This window comes from Pipra filicauda, unplaced genomic scaffold (assembly GCF_003945595.2).
Source record: "Pipra filicauda isolate LSUMZ 115617 unplaced genomic scaffold, ASM394559v2 scaffold336_size1087642_pilon, whole genome shotgun sequence".
Lineage (NCBI taxonomy): Eukaryota > Metazoa > Chordata > Aves > Passeriformes > Pipridae > Pipra > Pipra filicauda.
This window is the reverse complement of record NW_024104461.1, coordinates 227,071-249,871: the sequence shown is the minus strand read 5'-3', so window position 1 is coordinate 249,871 and position 22,801 is coordinate 227,071. Positions and strand designations below refer to the sequence as shown.

Here is a 22,801-nt window from a genome sequence, read left to right as displayed (position 1 = left end):
AGGGGGGAGCCGGGGGGGGGCATCGGGCTCTGCTCCCAGGGAACAAGGGACAGGAGGAGAGGAAATGGCATCAAGCTCTGCCAGGGGAAGTTTAGGTTGGATATTGGGAAAATTTCTCTGCAGAAAGGGTTGTCCAGCCCTGGCACAGCTGCCCAGGGAGGTGGTGGAGTCCCCATCCCTGGAGGGATTTAAAAGCCACGTGGTACTTGGGGACACGGGTCAGTGGTGGCCTTGGCAGTGCTGAGGGGTGGGTGGGTTCGATGATCTCAGAGGGTTTTTCCAACCTGAAGGACTTTAAGTGCTCTGAATTATGGGGGTCCCGGGGGTATGCAGCACCTGAATGCCAATGCTCAGGGCTGGCAAGGATGCCAGAAGCCCTGGATTTGGGTGGAAACCCCCAGCCAGGGTGGATGTGCTGTACCAGGTCTGTGATGGAAGTTGCTCTGCAAACCTGCTGGTTTGGGGGAGCGTGGGGGGGCTCAGAAGCCCCCAGAGATGGGGCCTGGGGGCTCTTGCCATGGGACCAGCACAGTTATCCCCATCCCCACCCGAAAGGACCTGCCCTGAGCACTAGCCACAGAACTCCTGGGTTCCATGAGCTGTCCAAGTGCCCCTCTACAGACACCTTTTCCCCCATCTCCAGGGTGGCTGCTCTGGTTTGTCCCCACCTCGTCCCTTTGCAGGATTGTCCTGGAGCAGATGGTCTCTGTGTCCTTCCCCGGGGTCACAGCCTGCCTGGCCCCACGCCGAGGCCTCCTAATCCCCTTGGCCCTCCTCTCCCCTCCTCCAGCCCCAGCAGAGGGTGGTCCCACTGATCCTGGAGAGCCACCAGCTGACAGCTCGTGCCACCCCCAGTGCCGTGTCCTGCTCCTCCGGGCAGTGTCCTGTGCCTTCCCAAAGGCTCCCCCAAAGCAACATCTGCTCATGGAGATGTGGCTGTGGCCGCTGGAGCTGCAGGCAATGACGGTGCCTCAGTTCACTCCAGGGGTTCTTCCCTGCTTTTTGGAGGATGGAGCAGCTCTTTTATGCACTTCCAAAAGCACGAGCAGCCTCGGGGGAGGATTTTCTCCTTCCCACGAAAACTGACACCATCCCGTGTTGGAGATACCTATCCAAGATGTTCTGGTTCCTGCTGCTCCCAGGTAGGACAGGCAGGGCTGGGGATCTGCTCTTTATTCAAGTGCTGCAGAAAGTCTTCTCGGAAAGCAAAAAAAAAAAAAAACAACACAGAAGAAAAAGAATCCCAGGGGCTTGCCAAGGTTTTCTCTTGTCATCAGCCCCTCCGGGCCTTGCTGAGTGGTGTCTGGGAAGTCAGCCAAGCTGAGCTGTGGAGCAGGATGGAGCTGGAGGGAGGTATTTGGGATGCAGGTTTTGAACTTGGGTGAACCTCAGGCAAAGGGCCCTTCGGCACGAGCCGAGCCGGCAGGATGTGAGAGGAGTGCCATGGTGGCTTCTTAGGTTTCTGTAGGTCTTATTGCACCAAAGGGGGTTTGGCAGAGGAATTCCTCAATGGGAACATGCAGAGCAGGAGGAGGAGGTGAGAAAATCAGCCTGAGGTGATGGTACAAGTAGATGGGAAGTGGACCTGCTGTGCTGGGAGGAAGGCTGGGGTGAGGGGACCTTTTGCTCCTCTGAAGCTGGATGAAAAGTGAAGCTTGTGAAAGCTCAGGTACCAACAACCCTCCAAGGTTTGCAGCCCTGGACAATTCAACAGCTTCACTCTGGGCTGTGTTTCCATAGGGGAGGGACTTGGGGCATCCTCCAAGCCATGGGGTCCCACCAGCCAGCTGTCCCGGTACTGCCAGGTCTCTCCGGGGGCAGGAGGAGGGTGGCTGGAGGCAGCCAAAGCCCAGGAGTGTCCCTCCTGCAGGGTAGCCCAGCCTGAATCCTCCTGTCCCTCTGCAGAACCCCCTGTGCAGCGACAACGACTCGTCCCTGTGCAGCACCGTGGATTACAAACCCCCCGCCCCCGAGGAGGAGGAGGTGGCAGAAGTGGCCGAGGAGAGCAACGAGCCCGAGGAGTGTTTCACCGAAGGTGAGGGGCCAAGCAGGGCAGGAGACCCTGTGGAGAGGGGCAGGGGGGTGTGGAGGGGCCAGTGCCAACCAATTCTTGCAGCATAAGGACCCCCAGGCTCACTGAGCTCAGCCCAAACTCCACATCCTCCTGTACCACCCCAGAGACGATCCCCATGGGGCTCCCCTCTTCCACCCCACCTAAGCCCAGCAGGGTCCTGCTCCAGCCTCCACCACTGACGGTTTGAAATGCCAATAAAAACCATGGATAGTGTCTCGTTGGTGGAAACACCCTGGCCAGGAGGTGACCCCCAGCTCTGTGTCCCACCCCCAGCCTGCGTGAAGCGGTTTCCCTGCCTCTACGTGGACATCACCAGCGAGAAAGGGAGGATATGGTGGAACATCCGGAAAACCTGCTTCCGCATCGTGGAGCACGACTGGTTCGAGACCTTCATCGTGTTCATGATCCTCCTCAGCAGTGGGGCACTGGTAGGTCCCACCTTCCGCCTGGTCCCACTTGCTCTGCAGCAGCTTCCCAGCACGGGGGAGCACAGGGAGGTGGGCAGGACCCGGGCTCTGGGTGTGTCCTGGTTGTCTCCTGTGCCGAGCCACACAGCTGTGGGCAGATGTTGGATTGAAAAGCCCGTTTGGCTCAGGTCTGTCCAACGCACAGCCTTGCAAGGGGGTCTAAACATACTCTGAGAGTTGTGGTGTGGCAACTCCTCCCCAGCATCCAGGGGCTGTTGGTCCATGGGCTCGAGGGATGTGACTGCAGCTCCCACTCCAGTTATTGATGTCAGCCACAGACTACCTTCTGCACCTTCTATTCAGCCTCACGTGGGCACTTGGTGTGTTCAGCTGGAGAAGAGGAGACCGAGGGGAGACCTCATTGCAGTTACAGCTGCCAGGGGAGGGGCAGAGGAGGGGCAGGGACTGAGCTCTGCTCTGGGGGGACCAGGCACAGCACCCAGGGAATGGCTGGAGCTGTGTCAGGGCAGGGTTAGGTTGGGTATTAGAAAGAGATTCTTCCCCCAGAGGGTGGCTGGGCACTGACCAGGCTCCCCAGGGCAGTGGGCACAGCCCCAAGGCTGACAGAGCTCAAGGATTGTTTGGATGACACTGCCAGGCACAGGGTGTGACTCTTGGGGAAGGTCCTGTGCAGGGCCGGGAGCTGGACTCGATGATCCTTGTGGATCCCTTCCAACCCAGCATATTTTGTGATTCCGTGACCTGGATGTCCATTTAAATCCACCTCATTAATAAGCTGTGTGTCAGCCCGTTGGCCTTCTGAATTTTTGGGCTGGATATAACCCAGAGGCCCCTGGAAAGACCAACCTCTCTGCAGGTTTGGAGGCGAAGAGAGGAGGAGGGAGAACAGAGGGACTGAGGGGGTTTTCAGACATACTTTACATGTCTGCATCGTGCTCTGAGGTGCAGTTTGGGGATGTCTGAGGTTGTAGCTGGTGCCGGAATTGACAGCTGTGCTAAACGAGCTGTGCAACACCTGGTCACCACACCCATACCTCTGACTGCTGACACCTCACACACCGCGGGGGTGGAGCAGTCACCCAGACTCCTGAGGGCGTTTTCAGAGCATCCAAAGGTGTGGGTTGGTGTCCTGGCTTTTGACTTCAGATGGGTGGGAATCTGATGCAGCTGGACTTTTTTGCTTCAAGTCAAACACCACCCCACAAAGCCAACAGGAACTTGCAAACAAGAGTTAGGCCCCAAATTGATTGGGTACATGAGTAAATGCCACCCATCATCAGGCTCTCAACTTCCCACGCTTCCCCCAGCCCTAGGGAAGCAGGTGTGGATGTGGCTGCCCTGGGAAGCAGCGGGTCTAATGGCAGAATGACTGTCACGTAGCTCCGTGCCTCTTGCAGGCATTCGAGGACATCTACATCGAGCAGCGGAAGGTGATCCGGACCATCCTGGAATACGCCGACAAGGTCTTCTCCTACATCTTCGTCATCGAGATGCTGCTCAAGTGGGTGGCCTATGGCTTCAAGGTGTACTTCACCAATGCCTGGTGCTGGCTGGATTTCCTCATCGTTGATGTACGTGATGAGCACCTCTAGAGCCGGAGCCAAGGGGTTTGGGGGCATTAGGGGATTGCAGCAGGCTGTTGGAAATGAACCCATACTGTATTTGAAAGGATAATGGTGTGGCTGTGGAACAAGGGCTGAGAACATTTGTTAAAATAATGGTCTTCCACGGGATGGACCATTTCTTTCCCTGGTTGCAGAAACCCTTTCAAACCACCTCTGTTTTACACCAAAGCCAAGAACAGCCTGTGCTGTTCTACGAGATCCCAGCAGGGATATGAAGGGACACGGGGTCTCCTAAATGCTCCATGACAGAGCAAGCTGTTCTTCCTGTGCAGTATTTCTGTGTCCCCCATCAGCTCCACCCTCACACTCAAGAGGTGGGGACATCCTGCCCCATCCCTGGAAGTGTCCAAGGCCAAGTTGGACACTGCTTGGAACAACCTGGTCTAGTGGAAGGTGTCCCTGCCCATGGCAGGGGCATGGAACTGAATGAGCTTTGAGGTCCCTTCCAACCCAAACCATTCTGGGATTCTGTGATCCTCGAGGTGACTGCTCACCACAGACCCCAAGGACTCAATGTCTATGTCCCAAAACTAGAGCATGGCCACCAGCCTGAGGAAGTGTTGGGGAGAGAGGGAAGGCAGGAGCTGGAGGACGTGGCTTAGTTGTGTTTCCACCTGAGATGCTGCTAATCCCTTGGGCTGCTCCTTACAGGTTTCCCTGGTCAGCCTGACAGCAAACTGGATGGGATACTCCGACCTGGGAGCCATCAAGTCCCTGCGGACACTGAGGGCTCTGAGACCGCTGCGTGCCCTGTCCCGATTCGAAGGCATGAGGGTAAGTGACTGCCCTGTGTGCTGCTGGCTCTGACATGGACACGCAACACTGCACCCTTCAGCAGCCACCTGCACCAGGGACACGTCCCAGCTGGTTTTCAGGGGCCTCCAGATCAAAGGGATTGATGCTTTGGTCCAGTCTGAGTGCACTTGGTGCTGCTGGGGCACGGGCACATGAAGGTCCAGGTCATCACTGGCCTGATGCCCCAGCCGGGTTCCTCCAGGGTCTCTTCTCCCCTCGCAGGTGGTGGTGAACGCCTTGCTGGGCGCCATCCCCTCCATCATGAACGTGTTGCTGGTCTGCCTCATCTTCTGGCTGATATTCAGCATCATGGGGGTGAACCTCTTCGCGGGGAAGTACTACAGGTGTGTCAACACCACCACGGGGGAGCTCTTCGACATCAGCGTGGTGAACAACAAGAGCGACTGCATGGCCCTGCTCCACACCAACGAGGTCAGATGGGTCAACGTCAAGGTCAACTTTGACAACGTGGGCTTCGGATACCTCTCCTTGCTGCAGGTGGTACGTACCAAGGGCAGCTGCCACCATCCGAGGTGCAGGGCAGCGTGGTTGGCATCAGGGCTGGAGTGGCATGCTGCCCTGATGCCCACATGGGGTCTGTGAGCTGCTTCTTAGCTCCAAAGCTGGGTTTTAACACCAAAAAACCACTACAGAGCCAAGGAGGAAAGGGGCAGGGTAGAGGATGGGAGGGGAAGGTGTCAGCAGGGAGCTGCTGCAGAGGATCAGTAGCCCCAAGCCTGGAGCTGCAAAGGGACCCCTGCACAGCACAGGATGCAGGAGTGAGGAGGAGAGGCTCTCTCTTACCCCCCTCACCCATTTGGAAAGTCCAGTCTGCTGTAGCTGTGGGCTGTGGAACTTTTGCACAGGGAGGGTGACAACTGGAAAAAGGGGGCACGTGTCCCCTGCAGGTGGTGGGCGAACGCAGCCGAGTTCCACAGAACTCACCCCAGCTGAGCCAGGCAGCAAAGGGGAACTGCTCAGCACAGTTTTAGTAAAAATAGAGCTGTGGGCTCCGTTATGGGCCGGACTGGGGCTACTCCCATCAGATCCACTGGCAGCTGCAGAATCGGAGCATGAGCCAGGCTGAGTAACCTGCTTTTAAATTCAGCTTCCTCTTCAGTCTTGTTGTTCCATCAGATTCAGGAAACAAGATGTTCAGACCTTTTGTTTAACAAATCAGCAGCAAAAGGCTGTAACAGACGCAGTGTAGTCCCCGTAAAAGGTGCAGTGTAGACCCCCACCCTGCTGGGATGGAAATCCAGCTGATTATGGAAACAGTGGCACAGAAGTCAGGGCTGTGGAGGTGGCACAGCTTGGAGGGAGCCAGGGTGCAGCTGCTGTTGGGAAAATGTACTTTGGTTTGGGGAGAAGAGTCAATAACTTCTTTTCCCAGCCTGGTTGGCAGCAGTGTTTTGGGAAACAGTGGTAATCTCAGCCCCAGAACAGCCCAAGCATGTGCACGGGCAAATCTCCCTGTTTCTGCATTGGGACATTTTTCTTGTGGATTCAAGTCATGTCCCCCTCTCCTGCCAGTCCCATGGAGAAGCTGTAACTCCAGGCTGAGCAGGAGTGCCCAGAGCTAAACCCCAGACACGCACCCATCACACTCCCTCCCCTCTCAGCCCCAAATACCTCCCAGAAAATATGTTCACCACTTTCAGAGAATCATAGAGTCATTTAGGTTGGAAAATACTCTCAGATCATTGAATTTGACCATTCCTGTTCCCTCAGGCAACCTTCAAGGGCTGGATGGACATCATGTACGCTGCCGTGGACTCACGTGAGGTGAGGGGACACACAGGGAGGTCTCACAACCAGCACCAAGTGCCATCCCAGGGGTTGATTCCCCATATCAGACTGGGAACAGGGTCCTGGAGCTGAGGTGCAGCTCAGCACAGGCTGGGATGGATCCTCAGCTGCAGCATCACCTCTGGCTCTGCCCTTTGGTGCTGGGGGCTGCCTGCATTCCACCCATGACTTCAGCAGGGACATGGGCTACAGACTGGGGAGACCCACAGAATTTATCATATCATGGAATCCCAGAATGGTTTGGGTTTGAACAGAACTTAAAGACTGTCCAGTCCCACCCCCTGCCATGGGCAGGGACACCTTCCACTAGCCCAGGATGCTCCAAGCCCCATCCAACCTGGCCTTGGACATTCCAGGGATGGGGCAGCCACAACATCCCCCCTGCTGAGGTGCACAGCCTCAAAAAGAGCAGCCAGCTGAGTCCCTGTGCCACCCATGTCACTGTCACCTGCATCCCAGCTGCAGCCTGGCCCCCACACCAGGTTCCCACCCCACCCAGATACAGCTGGGGCTGAGTCCACTCCTTTCGGCTTCAGTTCGGAGTCCAAAATCCCTGCTCAGCCTGGAGGGCTCATCCTTCACCCTGCTGTGAGCTGATGCCCTCCATGTCCCCTCCAGCTGGAAAAGCTTATTCCACCCTGCAGAAAGTGCCTGGCTTGCCTTGAACAATAAATGGGTTATGAAAACAAAGCAGCCAACATTTAACCTCTGGGTTAAATGGGTTATTAAAAAAACCCAACCAGTTGTTCTGAAGAGTGTCATGCAAAGGCTGTTTCTACCATGATCCATCCCCAACAGTGTCCATGTGGACACACACTGCCATGAGTTGATGCAGCAGGAAGGGCTTCCTGCTGTTCTCTAACAAACCAGGGAGGGTCATCCCACACACCCACGGGCCCAAACTCATTGTTTTCATTGCCTTTTTTTAGCACCAGAAACAGCAGCTCTGCTCACCCCAGGGGCAGCTGCTGGTGCTCAGCTTCCAGGGCCCTCTGCAAACAGAGCTCAGGCTCCTGCCTCCCAGAGCACCTGGGGCAAAGAGCTGGTTTGGGAGCAAACCCACCCTGTCCTGCCAAGAGCTTTCTTCGAAATGGGGGAAGCCAGTGAGGACAGCTTGGCACGTCTCCAGCCAAATGCAGAGCAGAACTAAGGGATGCCCCTTGAGATGAGTGTTGCCCAAGGCTGCCAGGCTGAGCCACCCCCATATGCTGGCATGGCAAATTAACCCACTTTCTCCTTTCCCCTCTTGGCTGTACTTCAGTCCTTGGAATGCCGACTGTTGGGAGGAAACTCACTTTTGCTCATCGATATCTCTGCACCTGGGCATCCTTTCCTATCCCACAGCCTGTGCTGTGGGATCAGGGGTCAGCATTTCCTTGTCCCACCAGATGGTGTCACACGGGTGTCCCTTCCTGTGGTTGCTCCCACAGGGATCACTCAACCCACAGGGCCAAAAGTTGTGGAGCAGCCACCCCACGGCTCTGTTCCAACACCACGACCCCTTCTCCGGGGTTTTGGGGACACATTTTTGGGAGAGGATTAACCTCACATCTCCTCTCTCTCTTGGACAGATTGAAGAGCAGCCACAGTATGAGGTCAACATCTACATGTACATCTACTTCGTCATCTTCATCATCTTCGGCGCCTTCTTCACCCTCAACCTCTTCATCGGCGTCATCATCGACAACTTCAACCAGCAGAAGAAAAAGATGAGTATTTTCTGGGTCCTGCAGTGCTGTTCTGTCTGGGGTGCTGCTCCAGGATGGAGGGTGAGGGGACCAGAGCCACCACACCCAGGGCTCAGATGGATCCCTGGACTCTCATCCATTAGTGGCTCCCTGCACTGGACAAAGGGCACACAAGGCTTGGTGTCCTGGTCATAGCATTTACACAGGACTTAATTCATGGCTGCAGGGGTTGGAGGCAAATGGAAACTGCATTTTCTTTTCTCCTGTGCTATCACTTTTATTTTCTTTTCCCACCCTGTGACCATTTCTCATTAATTTTCTATGCATCAAGTTGAGGCTCAAGTCCTGCTTTCGAGCAAGTAGCACAGGACTAACACCTCAGGGGTGCTGGAGCGGGGAAGCAGGAGGAGGGAGGGCAGGACGTTGTTGGTGCTGACTGAGGTCCCAGCAGGACCACTGAGCCAGTGCAGAGAGCAGTGCCTGGCAGGAGCTTGGCTGGGGACACTTGGTGGGCAGGGACATGGTCAGAGATGTTTGGTGGGCAAGGACATGGTCAGAGATGTTTGGTGGGCAGGGACATGGTCAGAGATGTTTGATGGGCAGGGACATGGTCAGAGATGTTTGGTGGGCAGGAACATGGTCAGAGATATTTGATGGGCAGGAACATGGCCAGAGATATTTGGTGGGCAGGGACATGGTCAGAGATGTTTGATGGGCAGGGACATGACCAGAGATATTTGGTGGGCAGGGACATGGTCAGAGATGTTTGATGGGCAGGGACATGACCAGAGATGTTTGATGGGCAGGGACATGGTCAGAGATATTTGGTGGGCAGGGACATGGTCAGAGATGTTTGATGGGCAGGGACATGACCAGAGATATTTGGTGGCGAGAGGTGAATTCCAGAGACTAACAGCAGCGATTCCCTCTATACTTTGGAGGCAAAGACATCTTCATGACAGAAGAGCAGAAGAAATACTACAATGCCATGAAGAAGCTCGGCTCCAAGAAACCCCAGAAGCCCATCCCCAGGCCGTCGGTAGGTTGGGTTAATCCCCCTGGAGTGGAGCATGCAGGGAACACTTCAATCCATCAGCTGTCCCAAAGGGAATGAGAAGGATCTGGGGAAGATCATTTGCAGGGCAAGGAGCCACATCCTGGCTCCCTGTTGCTACTCTTCAGACAGGAGCTCACTAAGAGCTGGGGCTTCAGAAGAAGTGGACATCAGGCCACCTCCTTTGGGTCTGCCCTTCAACCCTGGCTTTGCTGGCAAGAGCATTGAGGGCATGTCTTTTGCAGGGATTTGGGTTTTCTCCTAGCTCAGCTCCCAGCTCCTCTGTGGAAGAGAGCTGGGCTTGGGGAAAGCTCAACTTTCAACCCCCCTGGAAGGGACACTGGTCCAGCCAATGCATTCACAGCTGAAATTTGGATTTGGGTTTGGTAGCCTTGCACAACTGAGGCCTTTTCCATGTGTTTATTTGTGCCCTGTTAACTGTGGATATAACTAGAAAGTGACTGTTCCCCGTGCCCACACCTCCTGATCACGGTGTTACCAATGGGCTCCATCCTGTGAGGTGCTGGGTATCCTCCCCCCATAACTTCTGGGGCTGTGAGACCTGTACCAGCCACAACCCTGGGGTTTTAAGTGCTCTTTTAAATGCGGTTCCTTCTTCTCTTTCTGTTTGTGTCTTTTATTTTGTGTGTGTCTATCCTGTGGTCCCACCTCACCTCTGGTGCTCCATCATCACCCCCGTGGCCCCTATGGCAGAACAAGTTCCAAGGGAAGGTGTTTGACTTCGTTACCAAGCAAGTGTTCGACATAACCATCATGATCCTGATTTGTCTTAACATGGTGACCATGATGGTGGAAACAGATGATCAAAGCGAGCTCAAAACATCTGTGCTCTACAAGATAAACCTGGTCTTCATCGTCATCTTCACCGGGGAGTGTCTGCTCAAGATGTTTGGCCTGCATTACCACTTCTTCACCGTTGGCTGGAACATCTTTGACTTTGTGGTGGTCATCCTCTCCATCTTAGGTGAGTCCTGCTGGTCCCTCCAGTTCCTCAGGGATCTCACTGGATAATGAAGAGTGGAAATGGTCTCACCAATCCACAGCCACAAAGCTGCTACTGGCCCCTTCTTATACCCACACTTCGAGCAGGGCCAAACCAGCAGGACCCTGAGACAAGAGGGGTGTGAGGCCACCCCATGCCACCAGCTGGGTGAGGGGCTGGGGATGTCTCTCGCTCCTCCTTGGTGTTATTCCCCCTTCTCTCCATGCTGCTGAAATGGAGCAGCCAGTGTTTAACCCTTGTGTCAACCCTGTGTTCAGAGTTTATTTTTTTATATGTCCCCTCTGTCCCCAGAGGAGCAGAGTGTTGTGTACCATCAGGGGTGGCCTCACATCCCTGTGTCTGCCCAGCTCTGGCACATGATGGTGGCTGCAGAGCAGGGCAGACTCACCTCTCCTTCACCCCTTCCCAGGTATCGTCCTCTCCGACATCATAGAGAAGTACTTCGTGTCACCCACCCTCTTCAGGGTCATCAGGCTGGCCAGGATCGGCCGTGTCCTCCGGCTGATCCGAGGGGCAAAAGGCATCCGGACTCTCCTCTTTGCTCTGATGATGTCCCTCCCTGCCCTGTTCAACATCGGCCTCCTGCTTTTCCTCGTCATGTTCATCTACTCCATCTTCGGGATGTCCAACTTTGCCTACGTGAAGAAGGAGTCGGGGATCGATGACATCTTCAACTTTGAAACCTTCGGGAACAGCATCATCTGCCTCTTCCAGATCACCACTTCAGCAGGGTGGGACGGGCTCCTCAACCCAATCCTGAACAGCGGCCCCCCGGACTGCGACCCCGAGCTGGAAAACCCTGGAAGTTCAGTGAAAGGGAACTGTGGGAACCCCTCCATCGGCATCTTCTTCTTCTGCAGCTACATCATCATCTCCTTCCTCATCGTGGTGAACATGTACATCGCCATCATCCTGGAGAACTTCAACGTGGCCACGGAGGAGAGCAGCGAGCCCCTCTGCGAGGACGACTTTGAGATGTTTTATGAAACCTGGGAGAAGTTCGACCCGGACGCCACCCAATTCATCGCCTACAGCACCTTGTCTGACTTTGTGGACACCTTACAGGAGCCACTGAAGATTCCCAAGCCAAACAAGATCAAACTAATCACCATGGATCTCCCGATGGTTGCTGGGGACAAAATCCACTGCCTGGACATCCTCTTTGCCCTGACTAAGGAGGTGCTGGGAGACTCGGGAGAGATGGATGCCTTGAAGGAGAGCATGGAGGAAAAGTTCATGGCTGCAAACCCCTCGAAGGCTTCCTATGAGCCCATCACCACCACTCTGAAAAGGAAACACGAGGAAGTGTGTGCCACCAAAATCCAGAGGGCCTTCCGGAGGTATCTCCTGAGGCGCTCGGTGAAACAGGCGTCCTACATGTACAGGCAGAGCAAGGACGAGGACACCCTGGGCGAGGATGCGCCCGAGAAGGAGGGTCTGATTGCCACCAAAATGCAGGAGATCTACGGGAACAGTGGGACAGAGGTGGAGACAACCCCTGCCATTGGCCTCGAGCCCATTCCCAGCTCAGAGACGCGAGGTGCTCCTGAGGAAGCAAAAGCTTGGGAGAAGGAGCGCGTGGTGAAGGAGTCGCTGGTGTAACAGAAGGAGCTTCCACCTCTGGCCCAGCCTGAAGAGGCTTCATTTGTATCTCCTGCCCAAGAGCTCTTCCATGCACAGATCACCAGATCTTATATATTGAGCTAATTTCAGATGTTTCAAGCAGCCACCTTTCGAAGCAGGATCTCCTCCCGGGTTTTCCAGCTCACTGCACTTGCAAAGAGTTTAATTATTTTTCTTATGAGAACTGAATGTGAAAGCTGTTGTTGGTGAAAGAGAAACATGTTAGTTTTGAAATGATCTCATCACGGTAACGATGTTTTTCAGACATTAACAAAAGAGTATGTACATTTAAGGTAATTATTTATTAATGTTATTTCACAATTAAGAGATTTTCTTGTATATTATTCTTCCAGAGTGCAACCAAGCAACCAGTGAAAGATGAGCCAAGTGAAATAACATTAAGAATAATTACAGAAAACACAAGGTTTTGTGAACAAAAATCTCCAAAGTCTTAAAGTAGCACCTTTCTTTTGAACCTTTGAATAAGCTTGATGATTATTTTTTTGTTACCTACAGAGAAAGTGCAATTATGTCTTAAAAATTGGTTTGCATAGCCAAAACAAAGCATCTGCAGAAATGTTCTCAGGGTTAAATATCAGGTTTTCAAGGTCTCTGGATACGCATTGAAACCATAAATCATTCAGGGCTCTATGATACGAATGTAAACACTATTCATAGTCATGTTTTTTCTCTGTTTTCCTGTTTCATCCAGATTTTGTGGCAGGAAAGCAATGGGCAAAGGTAGGGTTTGGAAAACCTCCTCCAAGAATCCCCAGGCTCTGTGACAAAACCTTCTAGGGTTTTTTCTAGCCCTGTTGCAAGAGGAAATGTCCTGTTGGAGTGCTCTTGGTTGGCGTTCCCAATGTCCTCTTCGTTAGTGTTAATTAAGGAGATGGACCCCCAGGGATTGGAGCAGGTGTTTGGATGATCCTTTCCATGAGCTGCTTCAATGGGGTCCCTTAAATCCCACACAAGCCCCGGGGGGCTCAATGCAATGAATGCTCCTACCAGGGTGTGAATCCCAAAATCCTCAAGCAGAGATTCCTTCCCTTGGCTGGGGCTCCAGAGAGGATCCCGTGGCACGTGCTGGGGTCTCTGTAGAGCTGGATGGGGCCATTCAGGTCCTCACCAGGAAATCTCTGGGTAGAGGAGCGTTTTCCCGTGGGGAAAAAGGGTTTTGCTACTCTTTAAACAGGTGGGCAAAAAGAAAGAAAACCAAGAAAAATGGCACTGGCACAGGTTGCCCAGAGGAGCTGTGGATGCCCCATCCCTGGAAATGTTCAGTTCCAGGTTGGATGGAACTTGGAGCAACCTGGTCTAGTGGAAGGTGTCCTTGCCCATGGCAGGAGGCTGGAACTTTAGACTGAAGATAAGCTTTAAGGTCCTTCCAACCCAAACCGTTCCACGATTCTACGAAAAACACACAAAAGGCCCCGAGTTCACCTCTGACCACCTTCTGCCTTCAAAAGGGAAAAAAAAAGCCTCATGAGATCAAAACCAACCATGAACCAAAACCTCTTCCACTTAAAACAAGGGCTGCTTCTTGAAACCAAAGGGTCTGTCTTTTTTGTATGATTATAATTAATTTCTTTTCTCGGGCTGATTTGGGAGCTGAGCCGTTCCGGATGCCCCACGTTCAGGCTGGCCAGGAGCGGTGCTGAGCTTGCTTGTACCCACGTGTCATCCCATAGCCTTCTTTTCTGTGTTGTTGCTCCCTGGAACAGGAGCCTGAGCTGGTGTCAGTGGCGTTTCCGTGGGGAGCATCCCTGGCACGATGGTTCCCAGCCCGGGTTGTGGTTCACAATCGATGCTGCTTGTACGTACGTGTCAGTCAGTGATGGGAAAAGTGCCACAGAGCAGGATTTGTGTGAGCTAAAGCCATTTTACTTTGTACATTTCTTAAAATAAACAACTGTAAATGATCTGTTATTACGATACCAAGTGCGTTGGGGTGTGTTAGAGGGGGGAAATGTTTTCCCTGAACTGGGAGGGGTGAACGGCCCCTCCCTTTGCTCCAGGGCTTGGCCTTGGACCTGCCATCCTCAGCAGAGCCTGGTGGTCTGATCCTGCACTAGAGACCCCCAGGCACGTCCAACCCAGCCCCCAGAGCTTCTGCTCTGCTGACGAATCCATCCCCTGGAGCCCTCAGTGCTCACAGCGATGAACCCAACTCTGGGAGCTACAGGAGATGCTGCTGCATGTTCCAAGGAGAGGGGTGGGCTTGGAGGAGGTGCAGACCCCCTGAGCTGCCCCATGGCAGGCTCTGTGGGGCCAACCCCCCCCAGCAGCCATGTGGGAGCAGGTCAGCATCACGGGGAGAAGGCAGTGGTGGGCGAAGGAGGTTCCTGCGTCAGTGTGTGGCTGGAGGAGGAGACACCTCTGGGACTCGGTGACATCCCCGAGGGACAGGGCATGGCTGTGTTTTTGCTCTTGCTGGAACAGCTCGTCCCAGGGCTGGTGTAATTCAAGTTGGGAGCAGCGTGGTACCAACGCAGCCAGGGGGCTGGAGCGGGGAGGTGGCACAGCCCTGGAAAGGACAGCGGTGAAACCCAAACCCTGATGAATAGGGACGGGCTGGTGAAGGTGCAGCTGCCCAGCAGTGGCTCTGGACTGTGGGTTATGGAGTCAGGGTGGTCCAGGAGAAGAGGCATGGGGACACAGGACCCTCCCCACGGGACCACCAGGTCCCTCTGCATCCCATGTCACATGTTACTGCAAACACAGGGGACTTCCAGGGGAGACCAAGCCCCTCCAGCCCAGGTCTGTGCCTGTTCCAGGGTGCCAAGGAGCCCCCAGGCAGTGCAGTGGGTGATCTGGCCATTGTCACTGCAAACCCTCTTTAGCTTGTGCCCTGCTCCTGGTTTTACCTTGCAGGGCTTTCCCAGGCACTTCCAGCATCCCAGCTCCCATCTCCAGCCCCAGAGCCTGCTAAAACCCCCTCCAGTGCCCACCAAGCACGTGGGCATCCCATTGCCTTTGCCTTGCTGGGATCTCAGCCAGGCTCTGCTCTTCCAGCAGGACCCGGGGGGTGATGGCAGCAGGGACTGAGTGACACAGCCCCTTCTCCTGCAGTGCCAGGAGAAGGCACCCCTCCCATCATCCCTTTTTCCCCCACGGAGCCAGTATTTCTTTGGAAAACTTTATTTCTCTTCTTTTCTGTCCCTTTGCACACAAGGTGAGGCTCGAGCTGGTTCCCAGCATCCGCCGGATGCTCGGGACTGGCAAAAAAACCACCAAACTTGCAGAAGATGAAGGTTTGGGGAGGCCCCAGGCAGTGGCACCCAGACTCTGGGGACCAACACGACTGGCAAAAGTACCCAAAGGTGTTTTTCACTTGAAGTCACAGCTCAGTGCTCACCTGCAGCCACTAAAGTGCTGCAGCTCAGGGGGCACAGCACGGAGGGAAACCATGTCATGCATCAAAATTCACCTTGGGGTGCCTCGCTGTGCTTCCCCAGAGTCTGTCTGTCTCCAAAGGATTCTTGGAGAAGGGTCTTGGTCATGGAAAATGGGGTGTGAAGCACCCACAACACCCAGGCATGGCTGGTGGCCAGGGAGGTGAGACCTTATTTTGGCCATCTCTTCCCCCCTTCTCTTCTCCCTGGAAGTGTTTAAAAAACCTGTGGATGTGGCACTTGAGGACATGATTTAGTTGTGAACATGGGTTGACAGCTGGACTTGATATTGAAGGTCTTTTCCAACCTCAACAGTTCCATGATTTTATGACTCTGGATTTCACTTTTCCCTGGAAGGGCAGCTGCAGGGACTCTCTGGGGTGCAGCCATGGCAGTACATCCATAAGTACATCCATAATTAACTCCATAAACATCCTCTGTTCCTACCCCTGCTCCAACTCTTGGCAACTGGGCCAACATCAACCCCTGCCCACCACCCGAAGGGCCAAACACCCTGGAGGGGATCTTTGGAGCTTGGGGGAAACACTGGAGGTCACCCCCATCCTCTATCCCCCAGGGATGTGGCCAGGAAGAAGTCACATCCTGCTCCCTGGACTCATCCCCTGTGCTCATCCCAGGGTTGGCATCACCAAGTGCTTTGCAGCCAGGGCTCCTCTCCAGCTCTGCTGCAGATCCACAACAGTCCTGGTCACCTCCATCAAATATCAGCACCACGGTGGGCACAGCCTGGGGACACGAGGATGGGCAGTGCCCGGGGACACGGGGCTGGACAGTGCCCAGGGCACAGGCACCTGCTGGCCCAGCGTCTGCACTGCATTCAAAACCAGCCCCGAGGGGAAAGTCCCCAGCGGGAGGATTTACATGAGCAGGAAAGGGGCCGTCTCGCGCAGCAGCAGCTTTGCCATTTTTAGGTCCCGGGGTCGGGCCGGCGGGAGCAGCCGCTGCCTTTTGCAGAAGCAAAGGCTGGATGTGTCTCCCTGCCCCGTGGGGTGAAACATGGCTGATCTGTGCATGAGGCTCTGGGTGCTCCAGGTGAACCTCTGGCTGCTGGCTCTGGTCACAGGTAGGCATCAAAGGGGGTTTGCACTTCAGAGCGAGGAACCGTGTGCCCAGGGGATGCACTGGCATGAACTCTGTGCCCAGGGGATGCACTGGCATGAACTCTGTGCCCAGGGGATGCACTGGCATGAACTCTGTGCCCAGGGGATGCACTGGCACGTGTCCCCTGCTTGGGGGCTTCACCCAGCTCTGCCTTTCACTGTGTCAGTTTTAAGCTTTGCTCTGGCCTCTCTCAGTCCTGCTCTGGGCTGGAAGCCTCCCAGGTGCAGCAGAGCCCGGGGGGGGACACACAGGGCTCAGGACTCAATGCCTGCCTCAGGTTTTAGGTTTTGCTTCCCACTGGGGTGTGGAGACAGGGCACGTTTTTGGCTGGTCAGCTGGCTCTGGCAGGAGCCCAGCGCCAAGTGGGTGTAGGGCCTGCCTGGCTGTGGTTGCAGGTGTCAGGAAAGAAGGGTTGTTGTGGTCTTTTTAACCATTTTTTGCCCTCAAAGACCTGAGGATGGGGCAGGCACAGCACTGAGGCCATGGCCAAGCCACAACCCTTTGCTCTGTGGGGTTCAGTGTCTGGGAGCAGAGGAGAAATGGGAGGAAAATGGCTTTTGGGGGAGATTTGTGGGCCCTGTGTGAACATCCCTGTGCTGTTCCCCTTGGCATCCCCATGGAGAAGAAGCAGATAACCCAGGACATGACTCCTGTCCCCTTCCATCGCCCCTTGCCTGCTGCAGGGCCACCCACGAGAACCTGCAGCAGATCCCACACAGATTCCTTGGCAGGGGAAACTTGAGCCCATGGGAGGAAGGGCATTTAAAGTGTTTCTGTGTTGGCCACACAAGTCCAGTAGGGATTTGAGGTCGCAGGGTTTCAACGTGGCTCTCATGGTGACTTCAGGGGAGGAAAGGGGAAGCTCAGCCCACCTGTGGCTACAACAGAACTCCTGGTTTGGAAGGGTGTGAAGGCTTTCAGGGTGAGGAACCAGCCTGGTCTTCATTTAGAAACACCAACAGAACATGGAGAGCAAAGCCCTGTCTCACTGACTGGTGGCACCACAGGTGACAGGGACACGTACCCAGCACACAGCCTGGTCAAGGCACATCTCCCCATCCTGGAAAAAAATGAAATGGGGCTGGAAGGGAGAGTTCACCTGCAGAGATGTCAGTGCTGGAGGTGAACAGGGCAGCACAGACCTGGAAGGGGCTCTGGGGCAGGGAGAGGGGCCCAGGGCCAAGCCAGGATGTGCCTGGGGCAGGGAGTCTGCAACAAGGTGGCATAGGTTGGGGTGAAGCTCGGGCTGGGGAATTGAACCTCTCTTCTTCGTCTTCTTCTTCTTCTTCTTCTGGGGGGGTGGTTTGCAGCTGCCCCAGCGTGCTGGGAGGTGGTGCAGCCCCCACCTCCGTGCCGGCTTCTCCACGGCGAGGTTTGGCAAATCTTCACCAGAGGCAGAGTGGGCACTGAAGCGGGGCAGTAAACACGGCTGGTGCTTCCTGCGCAGCTGCAGCAAGAGGAACCGAGGCACAGGGGCACTGGAGCCGCGGGCAGAGGCACCCATGGGGGCTGGGGGGGTCCCCACTTCACCCCGCTTCCTGCGCTGCATCGCAGGCCCCACAGCTCCAGCCACAGCCCTGGTCCCGAGGGGCCGTGTGGTCACAGGGTCTGAGAACCCCCCTGGCCATCACAGGGCTCCGAATACAGGGAAGTCCCAGCAGGGGAAGTGTTTCTGTTTGATTCAGAGTGTAAATAGATAGGGTGAGTGTCTGGACCCTTCCAGAGAGGCATCAGCCTCGGGATCATTAATAGTGAAGGTGGTTTTCACTGTCAACCCAAAAACAACTTGGAGAAGATTCAGGAGATAGGATGGAAACAGAAGGGTTTGTACCCAAATCTGCACTGCCCCGTGTCCCCTGAGCAGGGCTCTGTTGATGCTCCCCAGCACTCCAGCCCATATGGAGTGGGCACGAAGGACCCATGGCTCATGCCATTCCATGGGGGACACCCTCCATGAGCTCCTGGCCATTATCTCAGGGCTCTTCTTCTGTCTTGCAGGTGGGATCTCAGCAGACAAGAACAACACCAGCAACAGCCCAGGTATGGCTCAGACCCACTGGGCTCTTCCCCCATGTGTCCCCAGGGTCCCTCCCACCCCCACTGGCCACGGTCCCTGCAGGCTGTGACCTCCTCCATGGCACATCCCCAGCCCTGCACCTTCCTCTCCCTCCACGAAGCCAGATCTGTTTTGTCTTTCCTAAGCACCCACACATTTTCCCTCTGCATTTGCAGAGGATGTTGCACAAATAAGCCTTTCCTTGGCGCCAGGCACTGGGCTCGTGCCACAGCACTTGTGCCATTCCCCCCCACGGGGCTCTAAGCATGAAGTTTGCAACCTAAAGGAGCCCTCAAACTCACCACTCTGGGACCAAAACATGGCAAAAAAAACAAAAACAAAAACAAAAACAAAAAAAAAATACAGCAAAATGCAAAAACTGTGGAAGTCTGAGAGAAGTCAGATGGGGAGATGGGGTTGTCCCAGCAACGCTCTGTGGTGCCAGCACTGGCTGTAATCTGGGAGCTGGGATTTACAAGATGTACACAGAGAGTGGTGGGAGCAGCACCAAAGTATTGGAGTGAAGCCATTCCCACAGAAAATGGAGTTTCCATTGAAAGTGTGTTTCCACCAAAAGGCTCCAGTTTCATAGAATCACAGAATATCTTGAGCTGGGAGACGATCCTGGGTCCACAAGGATCATCAAGTCCAACTCCTGACCCTGCACACAACACCCCAAATCCCACCATGAGCCTGGGAGCATTGCCCAAGCAATCCTTGAGCTCTGGTAGGTTTGGGGCCATGACCACTACCCCAGACAGAGATAATTCAAAAACAAAGCTGAATGCTCAAGAGCAGTATAATCCATGGAAGTGGGGAGCTCCTGATGTGGGAGATGCTGGGGGCTCTCGTGGGTGCCAGGTCTGTGACTGCCCCTGTCCCTGCAGGCAGTGTGTGCCCCACCGTGCACCAGCACCCACGGTACGTGGCGGTCAAGAAGAACATGCCCATCTACTTCATCTGCTACTCCAACAACCCCGAAATCATGCAGTGGTACAAGACAGCAGAGGACAGTGAGAACATCTGTGGGCTGGATGATAACACCTCCCAGTACACCATCAACAGGACAAACACCTCCATCAACCTCACCATCCTCAGTGTCACCTTTGAGGACAGTGCAATCTACGTGTGTGACAGAAAGAACGTCCTGGAGAAGAAGCACCTGCATGCGTGTGGGACACAGCTCCGAGTCTTGGGTGAGTGGGAGCTCCCAGGGAATGTTCTTTCTCCTCTTCCTCTCACCCTTCCACCTCCATGTGAACCCCACATCAGGCTCCTACACACCCACCTCTGCCTGTGCTGGTGGGACCCCTCAGATACAACCATGGGTTGTTGCTCCATGGCACCACGTGGTTCCTCATTGCCAGCACCAAACAGCAGGACAACCCTCCCTGGTTTGCCCTGGCATGTCCATCCTGCAAAAATACACCCCAGGGACCACATTTCTCTAATAAATCAGATTTATCCTGCTCCTGGCCAGTGGTGGGTTCTGCCCAAATTGTCTCATCCCAGAGATGGTCCCTGATGCCAATCCTGGGGGCAGTTTACAGTGCTCTGGTCTCTCCCAGTCTGGAGGACATGTCACCCTGGTCCCTCCATCCACCCTTGCTGACACACCAACCTGTGGCCATGGTGAGCTCATCCCCAGTCCCTGGGAGCCTGGCACAGAGGTGAGACTTGGGCTCTCCCCATGATGTTGCTCCCAGGTCACAGCAGCCTCAAGCAGATGCAGAACAGGAACACCCTGAAAGATGCCATCATCATCATCCAGTCCATCCTGCTTGTCATCTTCATCAGCATCCCCATACTCCTCTTGCTGGATAAAGTAAGTGACAGTGTCTCCAGCAGTGGGGATGTCCCCAGCTGTGCCACTGTGGTGCCACACAGTGTCCTCCATTCTGGGCAGGACAGTGAGGGGATGGGGATGGACCAGCACCGATTTTGGGGCTAAAGTGGGAAAACAAGCATCTAAAATGCTGTGTGGGACTACATGGATTTGCCTGTGGAAGTGGTGGGACCTGACCTGGGGGACCAAGGCTGGGGACAGGGGATCCTGGTGGGGGCTGACACCAACCTGTGACTCTCCTCTCCATAGGGTGAAGGCAAGAAAGGCCAAGAGGAGGACCACACCTATGAGGTAATTAATTACAGAAGGACCTTTCTAACATCAACCTGGGCCTTGAAACAGGGAGTTGTGCCCTTGCTGGGTGTCTGCTGGGTGTCACCAGCCCCTGTAGCCTTCCTCCTTGAGAACTCTCCTCCCAAGTTCACATCAGCCATAAAGAGCTGCTCGTAGAACCAAGCCAAGCTCAGAGCACAGCCAGCCATCTGTCTCCATCTTCTCCCTGCCAGAAGCTGCTCCAGCCTTGGGGAGAACAGCCTGGAAATGGATCCCCACTCGGAGGTCCTAAGGGGGGGATGTGCTGTAGATGGAACCATGGTCCTCCTGCCACGTTTCAACCTCCTTCTTATCTGTGCAGGGGCTGGAGGTGGAGCAGATGGCCACCTACGAGGACATCACTCCTTTCCGGGACGTGAAGGCCAAGTGGACAGTGGGGGAGCACCCGGGTGAAGAGTGAGGGGTCCTGCACCCACGGCCAGGCCGGCACCAACACCCTGCCAGGACCCTGCCAGGACCTGTGGGAGTGGATCCCCCAGACCACAGCTCTCGGGCACCTGGATCCCGGGCTGCAATCCTGGGATTGCAAACCACCTCCAGCAGCCCTGCCCGGGGCTGGGATCCTGCTGCCCTCGGGCACTCGCTTTGCTGTGCACACGAGGCTGCCCTGCCCCGGCTGTCGCTGTCCCCGCCCCACCGATGAACCCCTAAACTAGAAATGAACCCCTGTGTAGAAATAAGGAGCCACCTGTGATCCCCCCAGCAGCAAAATGGCCCCACAACCTGGGCAGACCCACCACACCTGGGCAGCCCCATACCCTGGGCAGCCCCACACCCTGGGCAGCTCCATACCCTGGGCAGCCCCACACCCTGGGCAGCCCCATACCCTGGGCAGCCCCATACCCTGGGCAGCTCCACACCCTGGGCAGCTCCATACCCTGGGCAGCCCCACACCCTGGGCAGCTCCACACCCTGGGCAGCCCCACACCACAGGCAGGCCCACGGCCCAGCCCTGAGCTCCTGCGTGGTTAATGCAATGGAAGTACCAGGGGAAAGTGAGTTTCCTCCAGTCCCACCATCCCTGGGAAGGAGAGGACCAGGCATGACCCATCTCCAGCTTCAAGGACCCTCCTGGGCTGTGAGCCCCTGCTGCAGCCCTGGCAGAGGAGCTGAGGTGTGCAGCACCATGTGAGTGTTATGAGGAGTGAATCTGGGGCCACTCTTTAGCTGTCAAGTCATGGATGTGTCCACAGGCCAAGCTGGCAGATATCTGAGATGGAGGAGCCTCCAAAAGCACCTCTTTCTCCCCAAAGACTACAAGGGAAGTTGGGGAGACAGGTCTCAGCCAAAGGCTTGCTCCTCCCCAGGCAAGAGCTGGCCCATGTCACAAGGACATCCCCGTGGTGAGGGACACGTGTGGCCTCAGAACCTACAGGAAAGCTGTAAATTGTGGGACACAAACCTCCAACTGCATTTTGAAGCCCTAATAAAGGTAATGGATAAACCTCATCCTGCTCCATCCTGCTGTGCCCGGTCCAGGGCTGTCCCTTAAGCCTGGTGCCAGTGCCCTGGGATGCCCTGGGAACAAGGAGCAGTTTTTCATGGGTCCAGCTTAGCTAGAAACCAAACTTCACCCCTTCAAACGTCACCCTGAGGGTGGACAGGGATGGAAAGGAGCATCTCCAGGATCCAAAGCACGAGAACAGGGCCCAGGGCCAGGAGCTCCACTCGTGGCTGCATCTGGTCTTGCAGGAGAGGCTAAAAAAACATCTGGAGAGGAGCAGAGTGGTGCTAATTGGGTTTGTTAATAAAACTATCTCGGCACAGCAGCAGCAGCTGCAGGGGGGGTGGGCTCAGGGCCAGCTGGGCACCTAAACCAGGGCCGGGGGGCCAGAGGGGTTGGCTGGAGGAGGCAGCACAAGGGGGTGACAAGAATGTTGTGGCTTAAACTGCTGTCACCCTCAGAGAGCCCAGGGCCCCCATGCCCCT

General features: G+C 55.2%; 2 protein-coding genes across 2 annotated transcripts in view; both read left to right on the top strand.

Moving 5' to 3' along the window:
• Positions 1-12,323, top strand: part of SCN4A (sodium voltage-gated channel alpha subunit 4) — a 32,704-nt gene extending 20,381 nt beyond the window's left edge. The window contains exons 16-25 of the mRNA XM_027734055.2: positions 1,906-2,035; positions 2,348-2,502; positions 3,900-4,073; positions 4,779-4,901; positions 5,145-5,423; positions 6,654-6,707; positions 8,303-8,440; positions 9,354-9,458; positions 10,188-10,458; positions 10,907-12,323. Of these exons, the coding sequence (XP_027589856.2) occupies positions 1,906-2,035; positions 2,348-2,502; positions 3,900-4,073; positions 4,779-4,901; positions 5,145-5,423; positions 6,654-6,707; positions 8,303-8,440; positions 9,354-9,458; positions 10,188-10,458; positions 10,907-12,099 (2,622 nt within the window). The 3' untranslated portion in view covers positions 12,100-12,323. The remainder of the gene's footprint in view (positions 1-1,905; positions 2,036-2,347; positions 2,503-3,899; positions 4,074-4,778; positions 4,902-5,144; positions 5,424-6,653; positions 6,708-8,302; positions 8,441-9,353; positions 9,459-10,187; positions 10,459-10,906) is intronic.
• Positions 12,324-16,532: 4,209 nt separating this feature from the next.
• On the top strand, positions 16,533-21,272 carry CD79B (CD79b molecule). The gene is made up of 6 exons (XM_027734056.1): positions 16,533-16,599; positions 18,636-18,677; positions 19,581-19,889; positions 20,400-20,518; positions 20,789-20,830; positions 21,174-21,272. The coding sequence occupies exons 1-6, from the start codon at positions 16,533-16,535 to the stop codon at positions 21,270-21,272; spliced, it is 678 nt and encodes a 225-aa protein (XP_027589857.1).
• Positions 21,273-22,801: the final 1,529 nt, after the last annotated feature.

Excerpts from the sequence above, each read along its gene's own strand:
- CD79B (XM_027734056.1), top strand. The coding sequence starts at position 16,533 with ATGGCTGATCTGTGCATGAGGCTCTGGGTGCTCCAGGTGAACCTCTGG. Across the intron at positions 18,678-19,580 it reads CAACACCAGCAACAGCCCAG|GCAGTGTGTGCCCCACCGTG; the intron begins GTATGGCTCAGA and ends CTGTCCCTGCAG. Across the intron at positions 20,831-21,173 it reads AGGAGGACCACACCTATGAG|GGGCTGGAGGTGGAGCAGAT; the intron begins GTAATTAATTAC and ends TTATCTGTGCAG.